This window comes from Epinephelus moara, chromosome 10 (assembly GCF_006386435.1).
Source record: "Epinephelus moara isolate mb chromosome 10, YSFRI_EMoa_1.0, whole genome shotgun sequence".
NCBI lineage: Eukaryota > Metazoa > Chordata > Actinopteri > Perciformes > Serranidae > Epinephelus > Epinephelus moara.
Window position 1 is genome coordinate 25375793 of NC_065515.1, and position 26958 is coordinate 25402750.

A 26958-nucleotide genomic window follows, 5' to 3' on the forward strand; every position below is an offset into this window, starting at 1 on the left:
ACCCAGACAGAATGACAGATCCCATTGTTTCCCGTGGGTAGAATAAAACCCCTGAAAGTGATTTATGAAAATAAACCTTTGACACAACAGAGGATGGATGGGTTCATGCTGATAACTCTGACTCTGCCACCAGCATCTCAAAAGAGAAATTGAAATCCATCAGACCGAGCTATGAGCAGTATTTACACTCCAGTCATCACTTACTGGATTTGCTGTGTGCTTTTTTGTTCTTGGGTAACAAAAGTGGAACTTGGCATGGCGTCCTCTTGTTGTTTTTGTTTGGCATCTCTCATCAGTGAGGTGTTTACCCCCACAGAGTGGCCACTGACTGGATTTTATGTTGTCAATTCTGTGACACATTAGGTCAGGTGTATCCAATCTGACAGCACCTGCACTTCTGACTATAATGTCCGATTGTCCAAAGTCGATTACAATGTGCGTTTTCTGTGTTAACATGAGGTTTCACTTCATCTCACTTGATTTGTGTGTCAAATGCATCGAACCCCAGCTGTCTCTGCTGCTGCTGCTGCATGAATGTCAAGGATCCAGAACTCTACTAAATAGGAAAACCAGCAGGATCCTGAACACGGTCAAACGCCCCTCCACATGCTCTATCTAACGCTAGCACACACTTCCACACACAACAATGACCTTCCTGTCAAAAATATGCAGTTACAATTATTGTCTCACGGTAGCTTATATGAAAGTCTATCGTCAAAATTATTAAAACTATCTTTTATCCACTTTCAGAGGAATCGTATAATGATTGGAACATACTGTGTTAACAGACCAGTGTGTAGGATTTGGGGGATATATTGGCAGAAAAGGAATACAATATAATAAGTATGTTTTCTTTAGTGTTTAATCACCTAAAAATACCAATCATTGTGTTTTCATTACCTTAATGAGCCATTTATCTACATAGGAAGCGAGTCCTCACCAACGGAGATTGCCATGCACCGCTATGTACCCACAACAGACAAACCAAACACTGGCATTAAATAGGGCCATTCACGTTTTTGCGTCAGCCACCGTAGTTAGCAGCCCCTCTGTGACAAAAGTATAGGAAAAACACTGTGAAACTGCTTTATTCAGTGTTTTTACTGATCTGAATCACCAGGTCCGTTTGTTATAGAGAGGAGGAGACCTCTGTCAAAAACAGCTCACAGTAAAAACCTCCTAAATGTGTGGATCAGAAAATAGGTGAGCACAAATTAGCAGGTGCTGGGCTAGCGGCCCATCTGCGACGTGCTATACAGCATGGACGAATCACTGTAAAGTGAAACTGTTTCATTCAGTGTTTTTACAGTTTTAATCACCTGGTCTGTTTGTTTTGGAGAGGAAGAGACCTCTGTGAATAATTTGGCTCCTGGTAAAAAACCTCCAGAACAATGAACACTGACGGAATTCTAACTAGGAGAAGTTTCAGGAGGTTGCAATTGGCAATCCTCACCACTAGATGCCACTAAATCCCCCTAAATGTTACACACTGCACCTTTAATTAATATAAATTCTATTACTAAAAATTATGAGCAAACTAATTTTAAACCAACAACATTAGTTATTGAAGTTTGTATAATGTATATTTGATTTATTGTACAGTTCATCGCACTGGACAACCATCTGGTTATTTTATATCCAATTCAATGCACACAATTGCTGCACCGTGATATGTATTGATGCTGAAAACATGCCTGTAAGTCACCCTCTTCCTCTCCACCATCACCAAGGATTTAAACTGGCTCTGCACACACCTACATCATGACAAAAGTAAGTAAACAGACTATATCAACTTGATGGCTTGTCCTGGTTGTACCAACAGTACTCAGTCAAACAGGTGTGACTTGAATGCCTGCAGGAGAACTGCGTTACAAACATCTGCAAGACTTTGAGGTGACTAATGTCAGAGTAAACAGCTTAATACGTTAGCTCGTAAGTGATGAAGGTGATGAAGGCTGCCCACTGTCAGGAGGGGCAGATTTCATGAACATCTGCTACTGACACATGCATACACGCACACACACACATACACACTCACACTCACATCACAGCATGTAAAGCAAGAGGAGGGAATGGGTGGAAAGAGAACAGCTCAGGCACATGCTGCTTTGTGACATTTACATGTATTTGTGTTTACCTGTACATATGCAAAACACAACTGCACACACACACACGCACACACACATACACACACACACACACACACACACTCTCAGCCTGGTGTTCAAAGAACATATAAACATGTGCACTTGCACATCTCGCTGAAGTTTCGCGCGTTTCAGAGAAACTGAATTATTCAAGAACTTAGCAGAAGTCCTTGGAAGCTAACCTCCTCCCCATGCACATGCACACACACACACACACACACACACACACACATACAACCCACATTTATTTTACCCTCCGGTGCATCTGCAAATATGTTTTTACACTACGTGCTTGGATTTGATTAAACATCATTTTTATTCTTTTTGAAATTCCAAGTGGAGTCTGGGGTGCTCAGTTGGGGTAGGTGCAAAATTCCTGCTCTCACTAGAGCTACTTCCAACTTGACTGCATTTGGGAAACCAGTGAGGGACAATGTCTCTGAATGTCTAGTTCTGACAGCCAATTCAATTTTTTATAATTAATTATCCAGCTGGCAAAATGCACAGATTGACTGATCTCTCAAACATTTTATCTGTCTTTGCCTATAGAGAAATGAACAAAACATCACATAGCAGCTTCTCATTTCAAGCCCATCAATTTTCACCGGTAGAAATGCCAAACAGAAATGCCCATTCTACACATCTATTTCTGTTCATTGGTTTGGAAGTAATACCACATTTGTGAAAAAGTTGCATAAGTCCTCTGTAGCTCCAGACGGAGCTGCGCAGTCTGATAAACCGCCTTAAGTGTCACTTGAGTCAGCGCTGTTTGGGGCAGAGGAAGTTTGAAAATGAAAAAAATCTGGAGGTGTGGAGTTAGAAAGTGAGGTTACCAGAACTCTGCAGCTCAATCCTCATCTCTGCTTGAAGCTAGAGTTTATATTAGCTCCTACTAACATTAGATTAGAGGTCTGACTGGCATTGTGAGGGCAATGTAGCCAGGAAGAAGTAGGGAAGAGCATGATTTGAGATCACTGGTTCTGCTCCATCGACTTCTTTTTAAACTGCCCGACTGGGTATGACAATGTTATAGAAGAAGCAGCTAAAAAAACAAATTAGATTTATATACAACTCATTTGAAACAGCAGGTACATTTTGCAAGAAACATAATGCAGAGCAAATTACGTTTTCTATTAACATAAAGAGGAAATGTTGCTAATTAACATACCTGGCAAGTCACAAAAATCTTGATACTAAATAGGGCTGCAACTATTAGTCGTTAGTTATTAAAACCCTAACCCTATTAGTTATTAAAATAATAGATGACTATTTTAGTAGTCGACTAATCGGTTTGAGTCATTTTTCATAGAAAAGTACTATAAAGGTACCCCAAAATATTCCTATTGCAGCTTCTTACGTTCAAATATTGGCAGCTTTACACACTCTCCCATGACGGTGAACTAAAACCCTTTGGCGTGAGTACGAAACAAGACATTAGATGACATAATTTTTGGGTTTGGGAGAGACAGACCGACATTTTTCAACATTTTAACACATTTTTCGATAAAATCATTAGTCAACTAATCAAAGAAATAATCGACAGATTAGTCGACGATGAAAATAATCGTTAGTTGCAGCCCTAATACTAAACAGCAACACAGTATCCACTTGTAGTGACCTCAGCATTGTTGTTTTTTAATAACATTAAACCGAAATCCTGATCTTTCCATAACCTTAAATAAAGTACATTTAGGAAGACAGGACAAGACAAGAGTCTTGTTTTCACGTGTCTTACATGTTAAAGTCCTGCACTTTGTACACCAGCCATCCTCCCCAACGACCTCCTTTCGAAGCCTATGTGGCTCACGAATTCATGTTTCATTATTTGTAAGAAATGTCATCTCTGAACACAATCCAGGCAGCTATTACGTTGCCACAAAAACATCATGAAGAAAGCAGATTAGTAACACACAAACATGATTTGTAGGAGACAGGGTTGTACGTTCAAGACAGTATCGGTATCAAAAATCGTAAGCAAGGGAAAATAATCATCACCTAGTTAGCCCACTAGGGCTGCCCCCTAATGGTCGACCAAATGTTAGTCCAACAGAGAGGTCATTAGTTGGCAAGATTTTATTGGTCACTTAATCGCAGAAAAAAAATAAATAAATAAATAAACGTGAAACCCCATTAGGTGTTGCGCCTTGTCAAAATAAATCAAAATCTATATGACTGGTCCATGTAGGAATTTAATTTGAAAGGACAGACACAGGAAGTGCCCACGCTCAGCAGTCAGACAGGAGTCACGTTATTTACAGGACTGGTACCTGCGGTTAAGTACTATATCGCAGGCAACTGGATTTGCTTGACTTGTCCAGATGTCCACAATATAGCACTTATGATTACCATGACCTGGGTGACTGAGAATGTTACCGACACAGTACCTGCAGTTATTACACAGGCTAGTTAATAACTAGTGTGCGATCATTTTGAGAAGGTGAAGGACGAACCCAAGGTGATACCTAAATTCTGCAGGCAAACATTTGCCTATCATTCGTCAACTACAAACATGACGTATCATCTGAAACATGTAAGTAGCTACATGCCCATTAGCCACTTAGCACAATCATTACTGCTTTGCCGACAGCGTCATTAACAGGCGGTTAGCTCAGTGTGTGACGTGCACTTGTAGATAAAATATAGGCCTATATTAATGAAGGTTCATTAGTAGGGTTTTGTATTTCTCTGTAATGTAGTACAGAGTTAACAATGTTACTGATACTATCCTTTCTCAGACCTTGAACTCAAACCATTGTGTTGCCTCGCCCACAATATATAATTTAATGATTAAATTAATATTGTAAACATGCGGGCGAATGGTTGACTAATGGCCCTAAATGACGACTTTTGGTCGACTAGGAACATTCTTAAGTTTTAAGTTTTAAGTAAGTCCAAGTTCATTCAAACAGTATCAATATTGTAAGCTCTTCAACTTAAAAGTTCTTAACTGGGACCTCCAAAGTTAGATAGCTGATGAAAAATAACACGTTAAGGTATGCTACACCTGTAATTATGTAACATCTCGTGTGCATTGCTACAGGTTTTGACCAGAAGTCAAGCTGCCACCCAAAACTGCCTGTTTCTGCCCTCACTACCAACAAAAGCTGATTACAGATCTCAACTGAATCTTTGAGGTTTTAGTTATTTATAACTTTAATTACTTGTACATGTTTAAAACTTATTATATTAGGTAAGTTTTTCAGAAGGATTTGGGATTTGTATTCAGTAAAATGCCACAGAGAGCATTTTAGCAAACTCTATCGATCTGATACAATGCTATCATAAGTCATTAATGGCTCCTATTTAAGGAGGATGGTATGAATACATCTCTATCTTTCTTTCAACCAAGTACATCTCCCTGCTTGTCCCTCAACGCCCTCTTTCTATCGTCTTTTCTTTACAGTCTTCCCTTCTTCCTTTCCTCTCCTCTCCTCTCCTCTCACCCAACTCTTCCCGTCTCTCCTTTCCCATTGCACTCTTCTCTCTGTTGTTCCCATCCCCCCACCTCTCTCCGCGATGAAGACTGTCAGCGGGGCCATATATTTGACACAGTGCACCGCGGACTCCACACACTCACACGCACGTACAGTGTATCCAATCTACGATATAGTGTTCACTAATGGGGCAGCGGCTATGAGGGGAATGGGAGATGGAGTCGGCTGGGCGTTGTTGAGTCCATCAGACAGGTCATATAAGACAGTGATGAGGCCTTTCCTTTGCCATAAATCTATAACCTTATGGAAGATACTGTAATGTCAACACTGGCTCTATGAATATCCCTGGATTCCTGTACAGGACCTAGCAACTTCTCGCAGCCCCAGGTGATGTTTTAAAGCTTTCTTTGTCAAACCAACTGTTGAAAAACCAAAAATATTCAATTTGTGATTATGTAAAACAGAGAAAGAGCAAATCCTTCAGTTTAAGAATCTGGAACAAGAAAATGTTCTTATTTTTGTGCAATAAAAGGATTCATTATCAAAGTTGCATAATCAATGAATCATTTAAGTACTTTTGCTGATATACGGACTCAGGCTACAGGTTCTGTGATGGGACATATCTCAGTGACTTGAACGCAGCAGTTGGAGCATTTTAAACACACTGTTAAAAAGAAAATGTTAACTTCCTACAACAACGTTTTGATCTCTTACTGATGGTTACAGTATTTGTGCCGTGATGTGGTTTAAAAGGTTTCTGTTAACTGCTCATTTCTGACAAGCTGCCCTATCTCTGAGGAATGTCCACACACAAAGCCACGTAGCCTGAGCTTTAACAGTATCACTACCAGCCAGTAACTCATACTACATGATGTCAAAGAGCCTTGAACTACTCCTTTAAATGGATAAATTCATGTGGCACGTTCAGCAGGGCGGGCTTCACGCAGCTCTGCTCCCTGACTGCTCTGCTCAGGCTCACTAAACATATCACACTCGTTCTGACACATGAATAATGTGGAAAATACGGAGCAAGGGGGAGAGAGAGAGAAATTCCACTTCTGTTGCTTCACCTGTTCCAAATGTCTTCTCCTCTCTCTTTCTCCCCTGTTCCTCATTTCTCACAAGCACCATGCAGTCGCACTCTTTCACACTCCCTCTCCTCTCCCTTTCTCCTCAAACACATACTCTCAAACACACAAACACCAGGCAGAGTGCTGGCTCTCCTTGGCAGTGTGCCTCTTTCTAAGAATGTTTGGTGCTTGAAGGAATACACCATCGGCTACATACGAAAGGCTCTGCGTGCCGACACAAGTGATGAACGACACTATAAAATTATAAACAGTGAAGTCACTCCGTGGTGTTTGACGAGAAGCATGAAAGCTAAGTTCTTTCGTGTAAATTAAACACACAGGATAGACTGACTCATCTGCTGTAAAGGAAACTGATAACAGCAAACTGTGTAAACATGTAAAGCCAGAAATCATGGATCATATCAGTCAAGTAGTTCTCAAAACTGTATTTATATAACACAAGTGGCTTGGGCAAGGACGTCAACTTTACAATACTGTATTGCCTGTAGGAAAATAAGCTGACTACAATGTCGATTGCTACTGTGCATGTTGAATATAAAAATGTATGCTGCAAGTTACAAGAGCGGGAAAAAAAGCAGAATCACAACAGATGCTACCTGCCAGTGGCAAAAGCATATGTTCATATTAAATGCACTGCTCAATAAAGTGAAAATACTCAATAAAAGGTAGTGGTGATAAAACTATAATGCCAAGCTGTTTTTCATAAGAGCAATAACGCCCACATCTACAAAATGTACTCCTGCTTTTCCTCACATAGCTCACTAGTTTTAGTTGTTGGTGAGTAAGTTACAACAATGGATAAACCAGAATAACAGAGGCAAAGGAGCTTCGATCACAGTACCTCCTCTGGTTGCAAGAAAGCAACAGAACTTAAAAGCCCCATACAGCTTGGAAACATGACATGTCAGAGTGTTTTGGAGGACACTGGGACATTTATAGGTGGGTTCAGATAGTTGGAAAACATCAATAAAATGACTTCAGCTTTGGTGACATCAGAAATGCTGTAAACACAAAAGTAAAACCATATTTAGCAGCCAAATTTTGCAGAAATAAAAATGTGGTCAAACTACTAATTGAGCCTTTAAATATGTCAGATTAGTTGGGGATGTTTTCCATCACATCAGTGACAGTAAGCAGAGTACACAAATGACACATGGGTGTATTTGCTTTCACTCCACAAGAGAAAAATCAAACAGTCTGTTAGTTAGATCCCGTGGTAAATTTGGGAACTGTTCAAATAAACTTTAAAATAAAAGTTCCTTATGAATATGTGGCTCTTGTGTCCTATGAGATTTTAAAATATTAGCCGACCATGGGCTTCATTAATGTCACTATGGGGCATCAAACGCCAGGTCTGTATTATCATCAAACATTAACGTATATTAACAGTGCGACAGTCAATGCAAACTTATCTAATGAGCGCCACCGACGCACACTGTGTCTCGATGTGCGTAAAAACTGACACCCAAGTGAGTCACGCTACTTTTGCTCCAGTTTTTCCCCCCAAACTATCTTGTACCTGGTTGGTGGTGTCAGGCGGCAGGTTCTTAATGAGGATCTTCCTCCTGTTGCTCAGCTCCTGGCGAGTTTTGGCCAGCCTCCTCTCGATCTCCTCCGGCTCCAGGTCCGGCAGGTCGCGGAGGCAAATCTCCGAGTCGGAGGGCTGCGCCGCCGCCGGCTCGTCATCCTCCGGCTGCCGGCTCTCGGGGCTGTCCATCTCCGGGGAAAGTGCGCTCTCCCCGGCTAGAGAAGAGTGAACGCTCGGCGGCTGGATGGATGAGGCTGCCGCCATCTTGGGTAGCTGAGTGAAAAGTGTGAGGGAAGTGAGGGAGGGAGGGAGGGAGGGAGAGAGAGAGAGATAGAAAAGGGAGAGAGCAGGTGGGAGGTGTGTCTGTTAGCGAAAGAGAGAAAGAGCCAGAGAAAGGTAAAAACACAGTAAAAAGAGAGACCATTTCAGTTTAGACAAGCAATTTATTTTTATGCATTACTCTTGCAATCAAACATTTATTTATTTACATATATATTTGCATTTATAATCACATTTTAACTTGTGCAATCATGCTTTGGTTTGTTTTATTGCTGCTTATTTTTATTTGGAAATTACGCACCTGCCTCAAGAAAACATCACAACTATGATGGAGGATTTTATTTCAGTATTATGCACTGTTCACTTTTAAGGTCAAATGAGTAGGATGCAGTAGCCAATAGTTGCAACTAGAGGTTTAAATGTGCAGTTTGCAGCTCACATGGTCTCGGGCATGTCAGGCTGCGCCTTGTGGACTCCTGGCGACCCCAGCTGTCTGCTCAATGTATAGAAGCCAATTAAGATCCTCCAAGAGGACCATCAGATGTAGGGGAGAGCAGGGCACACTAACACTTTTTAGTTTGGGCTGAATGTTATAAAAACTGTTTGAGATTAATTTTTTTTGTTTGTTTTATTCTAACAACATGCGCATCTCATCTACAAATAAACATTTTTTTCTAGAGCTTACCATTCTCCTACAATTGCGTTGAAAAGTGGTGGAGGTGAAATGTTACAAGGTACCCCATGGATGGGGTTGCATGTCCTGATTTTGCCAAGTGGTTGTTGTCCTGAGAACATGTTGTATGATAGCCCTGGGACAACAACTGCCTCAGCCAATCAACGTTTGTGATGTCATCAAAGAGAGCCCTGCTGCCAGTGCCCTGTAAAATAAATACAAAATGGCCATGAGAAGATGTACAAACTACAAAATGAGACCCAGCCTGATAGTTTTACTTTAGCTTACACTAACATATATTTGCATTTTAGAATATTTGCTAGTGTTTTGCCACCATGGAAATAAGCTAACATTAGCTTGCAAAGGTGAGCTAACAGTTAGCAAGCTAGGGTGCCACCTGCTTAGTCATGACGGAAGACAGTAACGCTAACTTTTATTCCTGCTCATTTTAAAAAGGCCACTACAAGAAATTGTGTTATTTGTTTGGATTCTCAAAGGGACAGTGAGTCACTGATTTTTGTTTCTGGCTGCCAGAGTTAGTGGGCTAGCTGTTGCACGATAGTGCTAGCCCGCCAACTGTAGCCTTCAATTTTTTTCCCAGGATTGTGCCCAGTGACAGAAAGTACTGCATAATGAAAGTGAAGCTTATGGAGAGCCAATCTAAGGTGCATGATAAACCAAGAACACCTTTTTTGTGGTGGGCTTTTTAAATGTGCAGTAGGTGAAGTTATTAACTTGAATGATCAAGCAATTGATAGCAATAATGAAGTCCCAATTTCCTTCAATAAGCTGATGATAAATTCCCAATGTCCTCAAATGAGTACTTCCTGATTAAAAGTGTCTTAGCTTGTTACTGTTGCTAAAATTGGTCAAATTTGTTGCCATATCAAACTACAAACATTATTAATCATAAATAAACAAATTTCAACCATAAAATCTAAACAGGTTTTCTCCACTTTTGTGTCAGGATCGGCTGCAGACTGACTTTGCAGAGATTGCTGCCATTTTGTTTTTACATGGATTAGTGTATTTTGCTCTTACTACCACTAGATGGGACAAAAAAGTGTCCACAAACGAGGACAACAGGTCTAAGTTAATCAGAATGCAGAATGAAGGTGCAGGAAACCACAAATGCGATGTCCTCATATGACAAGATGACAAGATTGTGAGACTATGTGTCAATAAGATACCTGACAACTGAAAAATACAAAGTATATCTCATTTAATTAAGGACATTTGTTCAAACTGAACAAAAGTTTGAAGTGCAGAAATAGAGAAAATGCGCTATAGTTGTAACACCATGTTAGAACTAACCCCATCAGGTGGAAATTTTATCAAGCCTAGCTAACACTTGCTGGGAGTTGGTTACATAGTTCAAAAGGGCGCTACGTTTCAGGCAACTTTGTCACTGAACTCTGCTGAAACACATCCAATCTTTGTTGAATTTTGCAGGTCACTGTTTGCTATTGTGGTCAACTGATCCAAAGCACGAAAGGATCGACCCTGTGTAACCACATAAAAAGTCCATGTTACAATTTACCCCTGCACTTCCCTAGTTTAGTGCATATGAAGGCAGCTTTTAGTCAACTACACTGCAGGTTTCTTGATTTTTTTGGCACAGCATCAGTGTTTTTTATCTGCTTAAATCCTGTAATTTCCTGATTTTAATGAGTGAAATATAACCATCCACATGTTGAGTCTGATCAGTGCTTTATGTCCTGTAAACTAGTACACTGTAGACAGCAGTGAGCGGGTAAATATGCACAAGCTTAAGCACGAGAGTAACTCAGTTCTTATTTTTGTTCTGTCGCCCAATTAACACATTTTTTTTTTTTTGGTCAAAGACAGAAAGAGAGAGAGACATTCACTGGAGAATATCTCTAAACCACCATAGCTTTCCTGTTCCCCATGTGCATAATATGACCATGAATGGCTGCGTGCCTTCCCTCCTTTCTACCCAAGTCATCCAGTGAATGCCAAACCAGCAGCCAACCGAGCCTGCCTGCCTGCCTGCCTGCCTGCCCACCGTGGGTGGAAAGCTGCTCCTGGCAAACACAAAGGGAACAGAGCTCCCTGCCGAGTCCTCACAATGCCTATGTAGCTTCCGCAGGCTGCATGAGTCGCTGACAGACACACACGCTGTATACTCACACTCGAGAGATGCATTCACACTCATGTAGGGCCCACAAACATGTCAGCAAGCACACATCAACCCACTAAAAGGAAATATTCAGAGTGCGATTATTCCGAGGCCTGTAAGAAGATGGAGAAATCAACCTCCATCATCCAACCTCCATGTTCTCTCTCTCGCCATCTGTGTGAAGCGTTTCTTGGCAGATCGGAGTCCAGACAATCACAGTTGTCAGTGGGTGAAAATGATCTCTCATTGCCAAGTGGATGAACCAGTGTAACTGACACACACCGATTGTATGAATGCTTCAATCAGGCTTACGCTAAGTCCACTCCAGAGCGGAGAGACCAGAGAAAAGACCATTTTAAGTCATCTCAAACAGAAGGAATAGAGGAAGAAGCGCATTTATTTCCTGTAAAAGACCCAACGCGCCTTTATGTATCAGTTGATTCTACTTAGCATCATATGTTCTAAAAATCTCAGTCATAAACATATTCAAAAAATCCTCTGGTGACAACTCGAAGCTTTACTGAGTCAGATAGTAAACTGAAGACTATATCTTTGGGTTAGTGCTGTTGGTAAAACTATTCATGGATTACTGAACAGGCACAGGCCAGAGGGGCCCAAAGTGTCAGGGTATATCAGGATGTCCTCTTCAGGTCTGGGATATAAAATGGGCAGCATTCCTTGATATATATGTTATAGAAAAAGCTATCACTTGATAAAAACAGACAAAAAATTAGGGCTCAACCTGTTTATCAACATGCATGACATCTTTTATGTCCAATTCCAATCAGCTGACACAAAGACATTTTTATAACTTGAAATGCATTTAGGAGAAGTCAGGTTTTGATCTAACCACAGCTCATACAATAGTCGGTGCCTGCTGACAGATTGGGGGACATGAATCATTGAGCAGTGGTTCTCTGAAAAGACAGCAAGGGCTTGCCTGTCACTTGCACAGGCTGATCTTAGAGACGCATGAATCACTCCACTAAGTGCTAAACAACATTTCCATGAGAGAACAATTAATTTGTTCTCTCAGTCCCACTGGCACAAATGCACTCCAGCACCATATTACACTCACAGACACACTTCAGCACACACACACACCCACATGCATTAACTCATGTCAGCCTACAGTCACAAAGCGTTGTACCTGTGTGCAAGTCAAACCCCATAATAATGTGCTATGCTTCAGAAGCTGAGGGAAAGAGAGATGTAAGTCCCTCTCCATCTAAAAACACAAGAGCCCTGCTGGTGCTTCAGCGTGTCAGCCAGTGATTCACAGCCTTTTGGAGTGGGTGGGAGTAGAGAGGAGAAGAAGAAAGCGGGGAGAACGTTCGCCGCTGCTCGCTGGGACTGAGAGTGTGAGGGCGTGGGTGGGCAGAGTGGCTGAATGGGCAAAGCAGGCACCTGGGATGAGCTCAGTAGGCGTGAGGATGGTAGGGGAGGGTGGAGTGGGGGGGGGGGGGTTGAACCCTAAATGGCAAAGTGGTTCATTGCACGTGGGAGTTGACGGTGAGCACATACACGTGTGTGTGGACGTCCTGTATGATTGTGCAGCAGTGTGATTATGGACATCTCACTCTGCAATCCTGTCTGGAGATGTAAAAATGGACTGTAGGCTCTCCCTACCTTCCTGAGCTGGTGCTATGCTCTCATAAACGATCACAGATGCAGTCTGATAACATAGCTACCTTCCTCTTATAGCATAGAAGAGATTAAAGGACATGTGACCTACTAAAAACAGCTGACCTGAACCCACGGGGACAATATGCATGAGAAATCCCTGCCCAATTCATGTCCTAATTACAGTGGTCATAAGCATACCTCCTCACCAGTGTGTCAGGGAGGCTATTCTTATGTTTCCAGCCAGTGTAATGAGAAAGTTGCATGAATTTCAACATGAATTCTCCCTTTTTTCAGCCCAAGCATAACTCAACTGTGTACTTTCCTTTGATGGTTTATTCGTTCTTAAGATTAATTTTGTTAGCAAGGTATTAACGCTAGAAAGTACAGAACATAGTGCTGAAATCCTTCCTTGGCGGATTTTGCTGTAAGTTTTAAGTTGTGTTGGCTTTGCACATGATTTGCACATATTTTTCGGAAACCCTACATGATATGTTAGTAATTACGGTCCATTGAAGAGATTTCAAAGTGCTTTAAATTGCTTACATGCAAGACTTGAGATGATCATACTGCTAAGATGCATTTGGGAAACTGGGACTCTGGACTGCACAAAATATGCTGCTAGTGCATGTCTGCTGTACTAGTTGGCAGAGCGAAGACTGACTGAAATGACCCGAGGGTGCTTGGACACCGAGCTCGGTGCTCTAATTCACAGCGTTTCCCTGGCAGGGAGCAGCAGACAGCTCGGGAGAAAGAGTGAGAGTAGAGGAGATAGAGTGACAGCGAAAAAGAGACAAAGACAGGGCCATGTCGGGGAGGTATGAATGAATGCCAACAAACTGATAAGGTTTATGGGACATGGCGACAGGCGGACTGACAGAGACATTGGGGAGAGAGCTCCTACCCTCCTTCAGCTCTCAACAGTTGCTGAACTACTTCCCTGCTGAGGCTCAGTAAACTGAGAGCCCAGTGCGCCCCTCTATTTTCACTTCCCATCTCAAGGAGAAACAATTGACATTGCTGCACTCTCTGACCTGCTCTTGAAACAGAGATAGCTATGCTTACCTATAGTTTGTTAAAATAAAATGTGATATCTCAAAAGATGAGATCAGACTAAAGTATCAAAGAGTGACCTTGCAAATTCACAGCTGCTCTGTTTGAAAATATTTTCCAATTCAGTCTTTTTCCATATACAAACTAGGTGTCTCATTCAATATTAGAATTACACACTGACGCACTGATAGCTATAATACACTGTACCAGAGAAACCAGGACATCCACTCTGGTCTGAAAAACAGCTTTCTCCCATTTTGTGTAAAATGATGATTATTAAACAAAACCACAATCAACTAATTCTAATCTGTTCCATATTAGTCAATCTGGGGTGCCTTTTGTTAAAGGGATAGCTTGATTTTTTTTAATTGGGTTGTATGGGGTACTTAAAGGGATAGTGCATCCAAAAATGAAAATTCAGCCATTATCTACTCACCCATATGCCGATGGAGGCTCAGGTGAAGTTTTAGAGTCCTCACATCCCTTGTGGAGATCCCAGGGGAGAGGGGGTAGCAACACAACTCCAGCGCATGGAGGCTTACAGCGCCCCAGATTCAAACGTCCAAAAACACATAATTGAAACCACAAAATATCTCCATACTGCTCGTCTGTAGTGATTTAAGCGTCCTGAAGCCCCAACATAAAAAGTTGTTGGAACTTTGGAAAAACGTCATTTGAACTCTGTTTTTAGCCTCATTGTAGCCTGTAGCTCTAACTGCTTCTCTGCACACCGCATTCACGTGTGCATGCTTGCGTGCGAGACCAGCAAAAGCACGTGAACACACATGAATGCGGGGCCCATGTCTCACAGTCTCACGCAAGCACGCACACGTGAGCACGGTGTACAGAGAGGCAGTTAGAGCTACAGGCTATAATGAGGCTAAAAACAGAGTTCAAATGACGTTTTTCGAAACAACTTTTTATGTCGGGGCTGCAGCACACTTGGATCACTACGGATGAGCAGTATGGAGATATATTGTGGTTTCAATTATGTGTTTTTGGATGTTTGAATCTGGGGCACCGTAAGCCTCCATGTGGTGGAGTTGTGTTGCTACCCCCTCTCCCCTTGAAGTGCTGTAATGACTCTAAAACTTCACCTGAGCCTCCATCGGCATGCGGGTGAGTAGATAATGGGTGAATTTTCAATTTTGGGTGCACTATCCCTGTAACCACAGTCAGTGTATTACATACAGTAGATGTTAGTCGACACGCCCCCAATTTGGAGAAGCAGCAAGAGTGCTGACACAAAAGCTAAGCAATGTATTGCTGTGAATGGGGGTAGCGGCAAAATGTGTTTTAGCCTCCTAAAACAATCTATCTCTAACAGTTTAAGTGTACCTGACCTTTTTGTCAGACAGCCTCTTCCCACAGGGAAGCAGTTAATGGCTTCAGTTCCGCAGCTATGCTTTTGTCAAAGCCATCTGACTCCAATGATAATAGCAGTCATTTTGGCTCACTGAACATGGCAGCTGCTGTTCTACCACTGCCCCCGTCAGTTAGTTTGCTTGGTGAATATGAACTAACCCTTTTAAATGCCAAAGTCACACAATAACACAAACAGAAGTTAAGTGGTTAAAATAAATTAGACAATCAAATTAAACGTACACTAATTACGGTTGGGAATGTGACAAAAAAGCTGATGATTTTTAAAATGACGACGCTAGTGTTATTCTCTGATTTCCTTTCTCTGTTGTACTGATAAATCCCTTGAAAAGACAAACCAACAATGTATTAGTCCCCACACTTTCAGAGCCTGCTTGTGACACTTAAACCCAAGCTTATTTATTCCTACTGAAGACATAAATCTTTTAAACTGGATCACAAATATAAACCATCATTTTTAAAGCAGATTTCTTCTGCCCTCACTATTATATTACTGTGACCATGTAGTCTCTCCATCTGTGGTTGTTTCCCGGGTCCCCTGGCAGGAAACACCGTATGTACAGGGAGAGGTCTCATGAATAACTGATAGGGTCTTCCAGGCAGTATGTACCACCATTCACCCACAAATGGCATGACCTACGGCCAACAGCTTGAAACACATTGGAAAACACTCTCCTCTTGTGGAGCTAGGAGCAGATTGAGGATGAAAGACCATCTTACACTGAAATGCCCCATTTTTTGAAGTAGGGGTCAAGAAATAAAGTGAACTGGTAGGTATTTGTGGTCCAAGACTCATGGGAAAAAAGCATGCATTTTTCCTGACTGCAAAAGCTATAAAGCTCTAGTCCTTTGAACATAATCCATGATAAATTATTTGTTGTTCTCACATACAAACAAATACCTTTTCTGGACCCAGTACTAAAAACTTTGAGTGACAAATTACAAAATAATAAGTTACTTGAAGAACACATTCATATATTTTTACTTATCAAGTACACTTCCAACAGATCTGGGTGTGAGACATTGTCTCTCCGACTACTGGGTCAGACAAATATCCCAGTTTTACGTCATTAAAAATACACCCTTCCAAACAAGGCCAAAAAGCCTCTGAAGAGCAGCGGTTTTCAAGTGTAGATGTCCTGAATGTCCCTGCGTGAACCATAGAGAGAGTACAGGTTGGAGGGGCAGTCGACAACATAGCTCTGCTGTCAGTGAGTGTGAATACTGGGACAGGTATTGAAAGAACACACACAAAATCCCCTGCAGATAATCCCCCTGGCTTACTGTGTGCGTTTTGTGGATGACCTGTTCCATGACCTCCTACAGTAAGAACAAAATAGCCCTACTGACAAATGAAAAACACAATTAGCAACATTTGAGCCCTTTATATCTAGAATAACAATGTTTGTTTTGATCTTAATGCTCGTGTGAAGTGAGATAAGTTGCTAAATCACAGCAACAGCTTCTGAGAAGACTCTGTCAGCCCCCTTCATGTTGTTTATAGGTCAGCATAATTCAATACTTTGTGCTTGATTAAAAAAAATAATGTTTCCAATACTTTCCCCTGCAGGTCAAATACAATGTAAATAGTGACCCCTACTGTATGTTGTTGCTTTGAAGTTCAATTCTATTTTAGGTTGTCCACTGACTTAAAGGGATAGTCCAGATTATTTTTAGTGGGGTTGTATGGGGTACTTAACCATAGTCAGTGTATTAAACACAGTAGATGTCAGTCAGTGTGCTCAGTTTGGAGAAGCAGGCTGGGGTACCAACACAGAAACTAAGCAATGCACTGCTGTGGACTGGGTCCGCAACAAAATGTATTTTAGCCACCTAAAAAAGTTTAGTAAAATCTGTTTAAGTGTACACTACATATAGAATATTGTCACTGCTTTACCTTGCTGTCAGACAGACGCAGGACTGAGGCTGTTATATGGCTCTCTTGAGAGCCAGATTCCATTGAAAAAAATAGTAATTTAACATCACTGAACACAGTAGTTGCTGGTCTACTGCTGCCAGTTAGTTTGTTTGTGTTATTGTGTAACTTTGGCATTTAAAAGAGTTAGCTCAGATTCACCAAAGTCACACAATAAGCTTTACAACTAAATGATCGAGGTTACAGTAGACCAACAGATCTTGTGTTGAGCAAGCTTAAATTGCTGTTTTTCTCAATGGAGTCTGGTGGCTGTGACCAGCGCATAGATGGAGAACTGAAACCGTTAATGGCTTCCGTGTTGGAAAGGGCTGTCTGGGGCAAATTAAAGCAGTAAACTAGTGTTGCACGGTATACCGGTACTAAAATAGTACCGCGGTACTAGAGTATTCCAAAAGGTACTATACTGCATTTGGAAAATACCGGTACTTTGAAATTGATTCAATTCATTAATTTAGTTAATTTATTTTACTCAATTATGCACACAAACGCCTTTCTTGTTCCTATTGGAGCACAGATTGCACAAGTGGTGTGTATGACAACACCTGTATCAACATTCGCAGCTGGCGCATGTGAAAAAAGACAAGAGAAAGTCTGCCTTGCAAAGGGAGACAACACGAGACAACACAAACTTGGTGGGACATTTGAGTTACCAAACCGTGACGTCCGTACCGAGGTACTCACCGAACCATGATTTTTTTGGTACCGTTACACCCCTACTATTTATTGTTCTAAAGGTTTGTATCCAAAAGGACTTTTCCTTAGGAAAAGTACCAAAGAGTATCGAAATTCATATTTGTATTGGTACCTAAACAAAGATTTTGGTATCATGACAACACTACAGTAAACATACTCTCAATATACCGTACACTTTAAAATGTAATTGTTTTTAGTTGGGCCATTTTAGGTGGACTTTGCTCAGCTTCTGTGTCACTACTTCTGTCTGCTTCTCCAAACTGCTGGTGCACCAAACACCACCTTCAGTAAGTAATGGACCTTTTTCACGGCAGACATTTTGACTTGTCATAGTAGGAAAAGCACAGGTGAAAGTGATCACATTAACAACTGCTCATTTCCATTGAATGTCCAAATAAGTTATTCCAGTGAGCCAGCATGCACAATACCAGGACCTCCCCTTAGTGGAACCCAGCTATCATTAATGTTATTGAATACACCTGTGCTTCTTTTACTATGACATGCCAAAATGTCTGTCGTGGAAAAGGTCAACACACTGACTTTGGATAAGTACTTGATACAATCCTGGTTCAAAAGATTCAAGCTATCCCTTTAATTCTAATAACCACGTGTATCACATGCTGTGACCACATGGGATTTGTGAAGAGGGGGTGCTTTACACAGACCACATGGTCATCAGTTTTCATAGGGACTATGTCTTTAGTAGACAGTAGTTCAAACAAAACCTGCAGACAGTTTGTTCTGTGGATATCAATTGTCCAGAGTTACCATGGCACTGTCTGGAAACAGATGTCACCACAAAATAAATTCCATTTACCTCCACTGTGTTGTTGAAATTTCAGAGATGATATCTTTAATGGAATCTACTGTCCAGATAACACATTTTATTTTTCTATTTACCTACTTAGTTCATTATGAATAGCTTGGTTGACATCACCCTGTCAATGAATTTAGAGGTTGGGGGTTGATCAGCAGCACTGTAGGTCCTGAAGGGCAATAATACAGTACCCTAAATATAAAGGCCTACACATACACTGCCAGAGGCAGACAATGTCTGATAGCAATTCATTTATGAAAACTAGTAAAATCTCTTTCCACATCTTTGGACTGAGGATTCTACAGCAAGTACAACAAATATAGTTTTTATATTTAGGCCTATTAGGCTATCTGGTAAATTATTTTCATATACTTAGCTACAGTAAATGATAAAATAAATTCTTCTTATTGTGATGCTACCACTGCAAATATTATTACATATAAGCAGCAAAACTCCATTTGACACTACAAAAAACATTGTGATTCTGAGGCGGAAACCATGTTGAAGAAATGAAGGTGAGAGGTAAACAAATTAACCAAAAGTTAAAATGAAAGTTAATATTGAACTTACATGCATGAAGTGACCAGAAACACGACTTCAGTGGTTTAGTCTTGTCTCTCTCCTGGATGTGCAAATAGGCAATGTTAGCTAACATGTTTGCTAGCCATATCCACTTCATGAGGGATTAGCTAATGTTGTGCGTTAAAAGTTAGCACATTTTCCAGGATATTGTTGAGTTCACAAGTTTTAAAAAGGAACTAAACATAAATAATTTTGAGTCAACACTAGTCACATATTTTTCGTGGCACTTTGTTTCGGCTTTCCGTCGTAGGAAAGGCACAGGTGTAACTTCTTCTTCTTCTGTGTGTTTATTGGCAGAGCGCAAAGCAACTTTACAGGTGCATACCGCCACCTACTGGTTTAAAATGAATCTGTACCTGTTGTCAGAGCAGCAAGTCCCTCAACTCAGACACGCACTGGTGTAGGATTATTGACGGCTGGCTGGCAAGCAAGAGTTACCTATAGGCTACATATAGCCAATATATGTGTAGGCCTACGAATATACACTAAATCAGTGGTTCCCAACTGGTGGGTCATGGTCCAAAAGTGGGTCATGGGCCCATTCTGAATGGACCACAAGTGACTCGCAAATGTGTCAAGATGGTAAAAAAAAACCCACACACTTTATTTTTAAGTACAGTAAATTTCCAGCACAGAGCTTTTATTTTGAAGTGCCGTCTATTGCAGGCCAAACACAGGTATAACGCTGAATGTATTAAACTAAGGGACCTTGAACAAATGACTAAGAAGCAATCTGGACCGGTGGCTGGACCAGCTGGGAATCACTACACTAAAATATAGTTACTTCTGTTTGAAATAAACTTAATTAATAGACTGTTAGAAGTCCAGTAGAGCCAGAACATGGCGTCTAATTTTCCATAAAAATGAGAATTTCTCATTTGAGCCCCGAAACCTTTTAAATTATTAACTGTAGATCTCACTTTGCTCAAAATTGTTCATGCAATTGAAGCTTCTAAGGGGATTTTCGAAAGGTTTCATTTTAAAAGCAATGCAATGCAGTAATGCACCCAACATCGCTTGAGATCTGTCCACATTCTTTGATGATATCTAATAGTATTACATTGATGACACTCTGGAAACATCATGGAGCACAATGTAGTTCAACATTCTCAACATTGAGAGGGCACTGTTATTTTAGATAACTCAATCCAGGATTAAGAATTCAATACTCAAACTGCGTTCAAAGAACCATAATAGCTGGATGAGAATAACCAGGATTATTTTAGCCTGATAAGAGCATGTTAGCCTACTGAATGAATCCACTTTTGGTGAAGATGACCTACCTTACTGCAGATTTACCTTTTAAAGGGACAGTGTGTAAGATTTAGGGGGATTTGGTGGCATCTAGTGGTAGAGACTGCAGATTGCAACCAGCTGAAACTTCTCCTGGTTAGAATTTCTTCAGTGTTCATTGTGCAGATGGTTTTTACTGGGAGCCGAATTATCTACAGAGGTCTCCTCCTCCTCTCCAAAACAAACTGACCAGGTGATAAACAGTAAAAACACTGAATAAAGCAGGTTCCGGTTAAAATAAATGTTTCTCCTATGCTGTTTGGCTTGTCAGAGACAGGCCACTAGCCTAGCACCTGCTAATGTGTGCTCACCTTTTTTCTCTGAACGTAAGATCCAAGTGTTAGAGGTTTATACAAGGGAGCCAAATATCCGCAGAGGTCTCTTCCTCTCCAAAACAAATGAACCCAGTGATTTAAACCAGTAAACACACTAAATAAATTAGTTTTACGTAAAAACAAGTGTTTTTCTGAAGCTCGTCATGGATGTGCTTCCAACTATGGTGTTTGGTGTGAAAATGTGAAAATGTGAATGGCCCTATCTAGTGCTAATGTTTGGTTTGTCTGTTTGAAACATGGTAGACGAGGACCATATACCTATGTAGATATAAACAGCTCATTCTAAGGTAACAAAACCACCACGAGTCTTATTTTCAGGTGATTATACACTAAAGAAAACACTTACACTGGACCTTTAAAAACTGATCAGAAATACAAGGGGAAAAACAAGAAAGACAGATGATTTAAGTGTAAAATGGACTTTATCACATTCACATTGCAATAAATCTCAATTTGATAACTTTATATGATACATGAGGGGGAGTGATGTACACATGTTCCTTCAATACATTAATCAATGCGATTCAGAGTGTTCTGTATACACGCACAGACACACACACTCACTCACTCACACACACAATCACTCGCACAAGCACACACACACACACAAGCGCACACACACACACACACACACATATATTTGTTTACAACAGCTGGTAAATACTGTTTAAAGTTCTCCAGAAAAGAAACGCTTTTAACAACAAACTCAATTTGGAAAAAAGGAATTTGCCCCAACAAACACATTGAAATATACCTGCAAAACTGCATTTGATCTGAAGATTGCCTTGAAGACTGATCTGATGTTGAACTCAACCGAAATTATGTACAATGTGAAAGTGGACCAAACAGGACAATTTTTGTTTTTGTTACAAATGATTGCAGGTTGAAGAAATTCGATTATATGGTTCCAACAGTAAATGGTCTGCTGGCGTAACGGTGATGATTAAACTTTCTGTGATACAAATCTTGAGTGGAATATTTATCCCACTACACATCTAATGAGTTCAATAATAATACTACTTTGTTTCAATCTCTCTGCTCTACCAGGTGTCAACTTATGTAGCACGTTTGCAGCTTAAAGCTGTAAATGCTCAAATGTAAATATCCTACTAAAGTGACACATCAAAATAACTGTAGATGAACATGGCTGACAGTCTTTAGTAGCAACAGAACCAAGTGTGTTGTTTTGGTTGTGACTCAGTGAAAAGATGTACCGTCGTTGTTGGTTTCCTTTTTTTTGCAAATCTAAATTAGTTCATGGAAGATAAGCTTTCTTTAAAATTTTTGAAGACACGTGATAAAAACTTTAAAAACTACAAGTCTCTCAAATGTAAAAAGTATGTGTATTAATTTTTTCCAAGTACTGACTTCCATCCAATATGGACCTAAAGAAAAATAAATCTAAAATAAAAAAAAAACATCCAAGGCATCAAAAGTATAGTGAGACACCATGAACAGACAACTGAAAATATCCAACCCGAATATCTGAGCGTCATTCGAAGCATAAATCATGTTTTACCGACATAAAAATAAAAATGGAGTGTACAGGACATTAATAGCTATTTGTGATTCTGTATTTACACTTCATAATGAATCTCTGAAAAACAATAGACATTTTTTTTGCACCCAGAAATAAACGGATGCCACACTTTTTTTTCGACCAGTTGAACAATCAAACCCACAAAAGCACAGGTTGGGTCGAGTGACTCTTCATCAGAATAAAAATAAGTGGATTTCTCAATCATAATAATTTCACCTATATTTTCTAATACTATCTTGAAAAAAATACAATAATGCATTGAATGAAAATGTTCCAGGTGGATAATCATTCTTCCTTCACACTCACACTCTCACTCTCTCTCAAACACACACACACACACACACACACACACACACACACACACACACACACACAACAGTTAAACCAGAGACGTGTAGATAATACATTTTGAGTGGTTAACCACAGAGGAGCCGACAGATGGGTGTAACCTCTGTACAACAACAGCAGCATCTCTCCCTCTTTCGCTCTCTTTGATGAGAAGGAGACTCCATCTTGGGCATCACTGGAAATTCAACTCGCTTTGCACTAAATCCAGCACACAACCTTCACATACATACAGTATCAGCTTGGCCACGGAGGCAAAAAGTTGTGGTAAAATGGGGGGGGGGGCAGCTTTCTGTACTGGTTATCCTACTCAGGCAGATAGAGGGGACTGCACTCCGTCTCCCGATCCCCAAATATCTTCACACACCAAATCTCCAACAGTGACTAAAGCCACGAATGTTGGTGCTGGTGTTAGTTTCTGTCTTCCCTCCTCCATCGCCAGGAGGCTACAAAGGCCGGCGAGCATAGACTTTCTGCTTCCTGACACAGAGGACATGTCCAGAATATCTTACCTTACAATAAGGCAAAGACCTCGGTGATTCAGAACTGTGACTACAGAGAGAAAACTGAGACAGGATATGATTTAAGGCTCTTTTTTTATGTCCCTGCTCATTCAGAAAGGTTTCCTGCTTGAAGAAGACACTGTTCACCATACTATATAGTAAATAGGATCCTCTGGTGGAGAGGATAGCTCACGATATACTTGTTGTAAAAGAAATTGAAGAGAAAAATGGAAATAAAATCCAAATGAGCTGCTGATTATGCACCAGAGATCCTCAGTATGATAAAAAAACAAATCACACGGTCGGTCGTATTACTGATATTCTTAAAATGCAAAATAAACATAATCAGTCACAGATTTTTTCGAGAAACAAAAACTGAAAATAATGAGTCCTAAATGTGATGCTTTGTTACAGGAAGTGGGTTGGTACGAATCACTGATCGTGACAACCATCTCTTTTGTGTTAGCGGCGGCTGCTCACTCATGTGTCCTGAAAATCTACCTCTTTAATAAATAGTAGAAAAATAATATTTTCCTCTTTAAAGTGTTTCTTCCTGTATTTATGTGAATCGTTGAAGTTTTTTTCCCCCACACTTTGAAGTTCACAGACACTCATGAAAAATGTCCAAATATCATCCCAAGCCACTTTGAGAGAAAACAAACTGTGGAGTGTCTATGTGCGGACATAAGGGGAGTAAAGCTGCAATAGAATCCATGAAAGAATCCCACATTAGATCCCAGTCTGTGTGAAAATACAGTATTTTTTTTAATCATTCTCACAAATGCACGGACTCCCCTGTTCCTCTTCCTGCCCCTCACCACAAGAGGGCTTCATGGGGAGGCTCGGGTGGAGCCCTGGGGCAAAAGAGGTCCCATCAGCATCTAGATTTCTATGTTAATTTGATTATCCTCTGGTCCTATAAAGTGTTTGTTCTGGCGCTCCACATGGAAATGAAGACCTCTGTCCTCCCTCAAGGTTCCAGTTGTGTCCTCTCCTCAATGACTGGGCTCAAACAGCATCTTTGTGCTCTTAAAGAGTCCTGAATGCCAAATTCCTTCAGAAAACAAACAAAAAAAAATCCCACTTGGTTATTTTAACTGGCCCAGGTCTGATCACTTTCAGTGTGTGTGAAACTGTGAACGCTTGCCAGATTTTGAACTGGGCTGGAAAAAAAGGGTTGAGATGGAGATGTTGGCACAATGAGGCTAATACCCATATTAAGCTAAACATCCACTCATGGCAGAGATCCCAGCGGCCCAGTGACACTGTGAGTCCAGCTTCTCTCTCCATCAGTCCATCCGGACAGTACCTACTGTGTGCTGTCTAATCGAGCACAAATGTTTTTAAAATAGTCTTAATTAAAAATAAAAAAAGAGGGTAGATGCCACGCTGAAGATCAGCACTCTGCGTCCACACTGTGCACGGTGACCGCCGCCTGCAGGTGGTGCGTATGCGTGTGCAGTGGGTGGTGGTGTGTATGCGTGTGCCGGTAGGGGTGAAACTTGTGGCTGAGCAGCGCTGCCGTCTGAGGAGGCGTATCCAAGTCGAGGTCGTCGTCGTGGTTACCGACGTCGACACCGGCTGAGAGTGGGTCGTTGTTCCCGGGTGGGTTCTCGCTGTCCTCCTGCGGACTCATGGTGCTGTAGCCTGGAGACAAAAAAACATGCAAATGTTGGTATTTCTGGACACGTTATCACTCTCGCACCTCTTTGCTCAAAATAAAACCTTTAAGGGACAATATATTTCCAGGTTGCACAGCTCCAGAGTTTCAAACTTTGGGTCACAGCATGTGAGCTTCACTTAAAACTGGAATCTGTAAATCTAATATTAGTCAGACACCTTTATATAGATTTAAAAAGTTTGTATCATCTCTTATATGCAATCCATTTGAAGCTCCCTTCATGCCACTGACACCCAAATACAAAGGTATGCCACACTTGACTTCAAAGCTTGAAACTATATCCTTGGTGAGTCAGTTTTGAAGTCTTAAAGTTGGGTCATGAGCCATAATTGGTTGGGAAACTTTGCCATAACCCCTTGATCTGAATGTTAAACTCAGTTTCTGCACTTTGCCCTACTTCCTAAAGGAGCTGGAAACAATGACTGTTTCAATTATCTAGAAGAGAAAGCCTTTATTGTCACTGTACTGCTTACAATGACAATAGGAGTGCTGCTCCACTTCGGTGCATAAGCAATCAAACACACACACTAATTGACTGAAAATATTAAATGTCTTTAATCTTTTGATAGCCCAATTAATCGTTCAAACATTTTAGTCTATCAAATGTCAAAAAAGAGTAAAAGATATACATCACAGTGACAAAAATACACAGAAGAACTCCCTGTCCTCACATTTAAGAGGCTGGAACCAGCAAATGTTTTGCATTTTTGCTTGTGGGTGACTTAATCAATTCCCTCAATGCTCAAAGTTGTTATCAAGAAGTTATTCGGCCAACCAACTGAACAACTGGGGTCACAAGAACTTCAAAGCATGAAAGTTGGGTCATGAGCCAAAAATGGTTGATAGACTGTGCCTTGAACCCTCAGAGAAAGGTCTTACACTTAGGGTGAAGTCAGGTGTTTTGGGACACTATAGATCACTAAGAAAACCACCAAATACAACTCTAACCTTACCTTACCTAACTTTTCAAATTTGTTGTGTATCTCTGCTATGTTTCTATAAAGACAATATGTTGCAGAGTAAAATACTTTCGAAGCTTTGGACCTTCAAACACATAAAGAATCATGTTTGTTTGTTTTTCAAAGCCGTAAAAAATAAATTTATTGGTTCAGTCACTGATTCATGAATGCAACCTAACTATTCATCTAAAAAAAGATCTTTCAACTTTTCCCTGGTCTACTGCCACCCATTTCCTTGGTGCCATGTTGTTTACGGGTCCATGTCATTGGTCCGACAGCCCATTGGTCCGACATCCCATTAGTCCGACGGTCCGCGGTGCTGAACGGCTCCCGGCGGGCGTATTTCTACCTTGATGGTGCGCCGCGACCGTCTCTGGGTCAGCTGGGAAAGGCTTGAGGCGAAGCAGGCTCACAGCTTATGTGTTTGCCACTTTCTTTTTCATTTTAACCCACACCATGATCTTTTCCTGACCCTAACCAAGTGGTTTTTGTGCCTAAACCTAATCAAACCTTAACCACAGGGCATCATGATGATTTCGGAACAATGGGACTTCGGAACAATGGGTTTAATATGGTCGGAACAATGGGCTGTCGGACCAATGGGCAGTTCCCGTTGTTTACAGTGGACATGCATGTGTAACTACGATGGCTAATTCTGAACTACGACTACTATGACAAAGTGGCACACGATAGCATAACTCATGATGTTATGGCACCTGGTAGTCTGAACACGCTGGCTGTCCCAATTTTAGTTTATTTTTTTGTCCCATTTTACCTGAATGCACTAAGTACTCACTCAAAACCCTTTCAAAGTAAAGTGAATTATGAAAATATTTTGATTGTAAGTCAAACTTTTAAATTAAATGCAACACCCTACAACCATTTTTTTCTTAGATTTATACCCTTCCTGTTTTATCTGCAGT

At 40.8% G+C, this 26958-nt stretch overlaps 2 protein-coding genes across 2 annotated transcripts in view; both read right to left on the minus strand.

The window, feature by feature from the left end:
* Window positions 1–19593, minus strand: part of raver2 (ribonucleoprotein, PTB-binding 2) — a 142117-nt gene extending 122524 nt beyond the window's left edge. The window contains exons 1-3 of the mRNA XM_050055512.1: window positions 19368–19593; window positions 9165–9357; window positions 8192–8473 (exon numbers count right to left, since the gene is read on the minus strand). Of these exons, the coding sequence (XP_049911469.1) occupies window positions 8192–8473; window positions 9165–9167 (285 nt within the window). The 5' untranslated portion in view covers window positions 9168–9357; window positions 19368–19593. The remainder of the gene's footprint in view (window positions 1–8191; window positions 8474–9164; window positions 9358–19367) is intronic.
* Window positions 19594–21416: 1823 nt separating this feature from the next.
* cachd1 (cache domain containing 1) overlaps window positions 21417–26958 on the minus strand; it is a 113331-nt gene continuing 107789 nt past the window's right edge. The window contains exon 27 of the mRNA XM_050055506.1: window positions 21417–25042. Coding sequence (XP_049911463.1) covers window positions 24792–25042 — 251 coding nt within the window. The 3' untranslated portion in view covers window positions 21417–24791. The remainder of the gene's footprint in view (window positions 25043–26958) is intronic.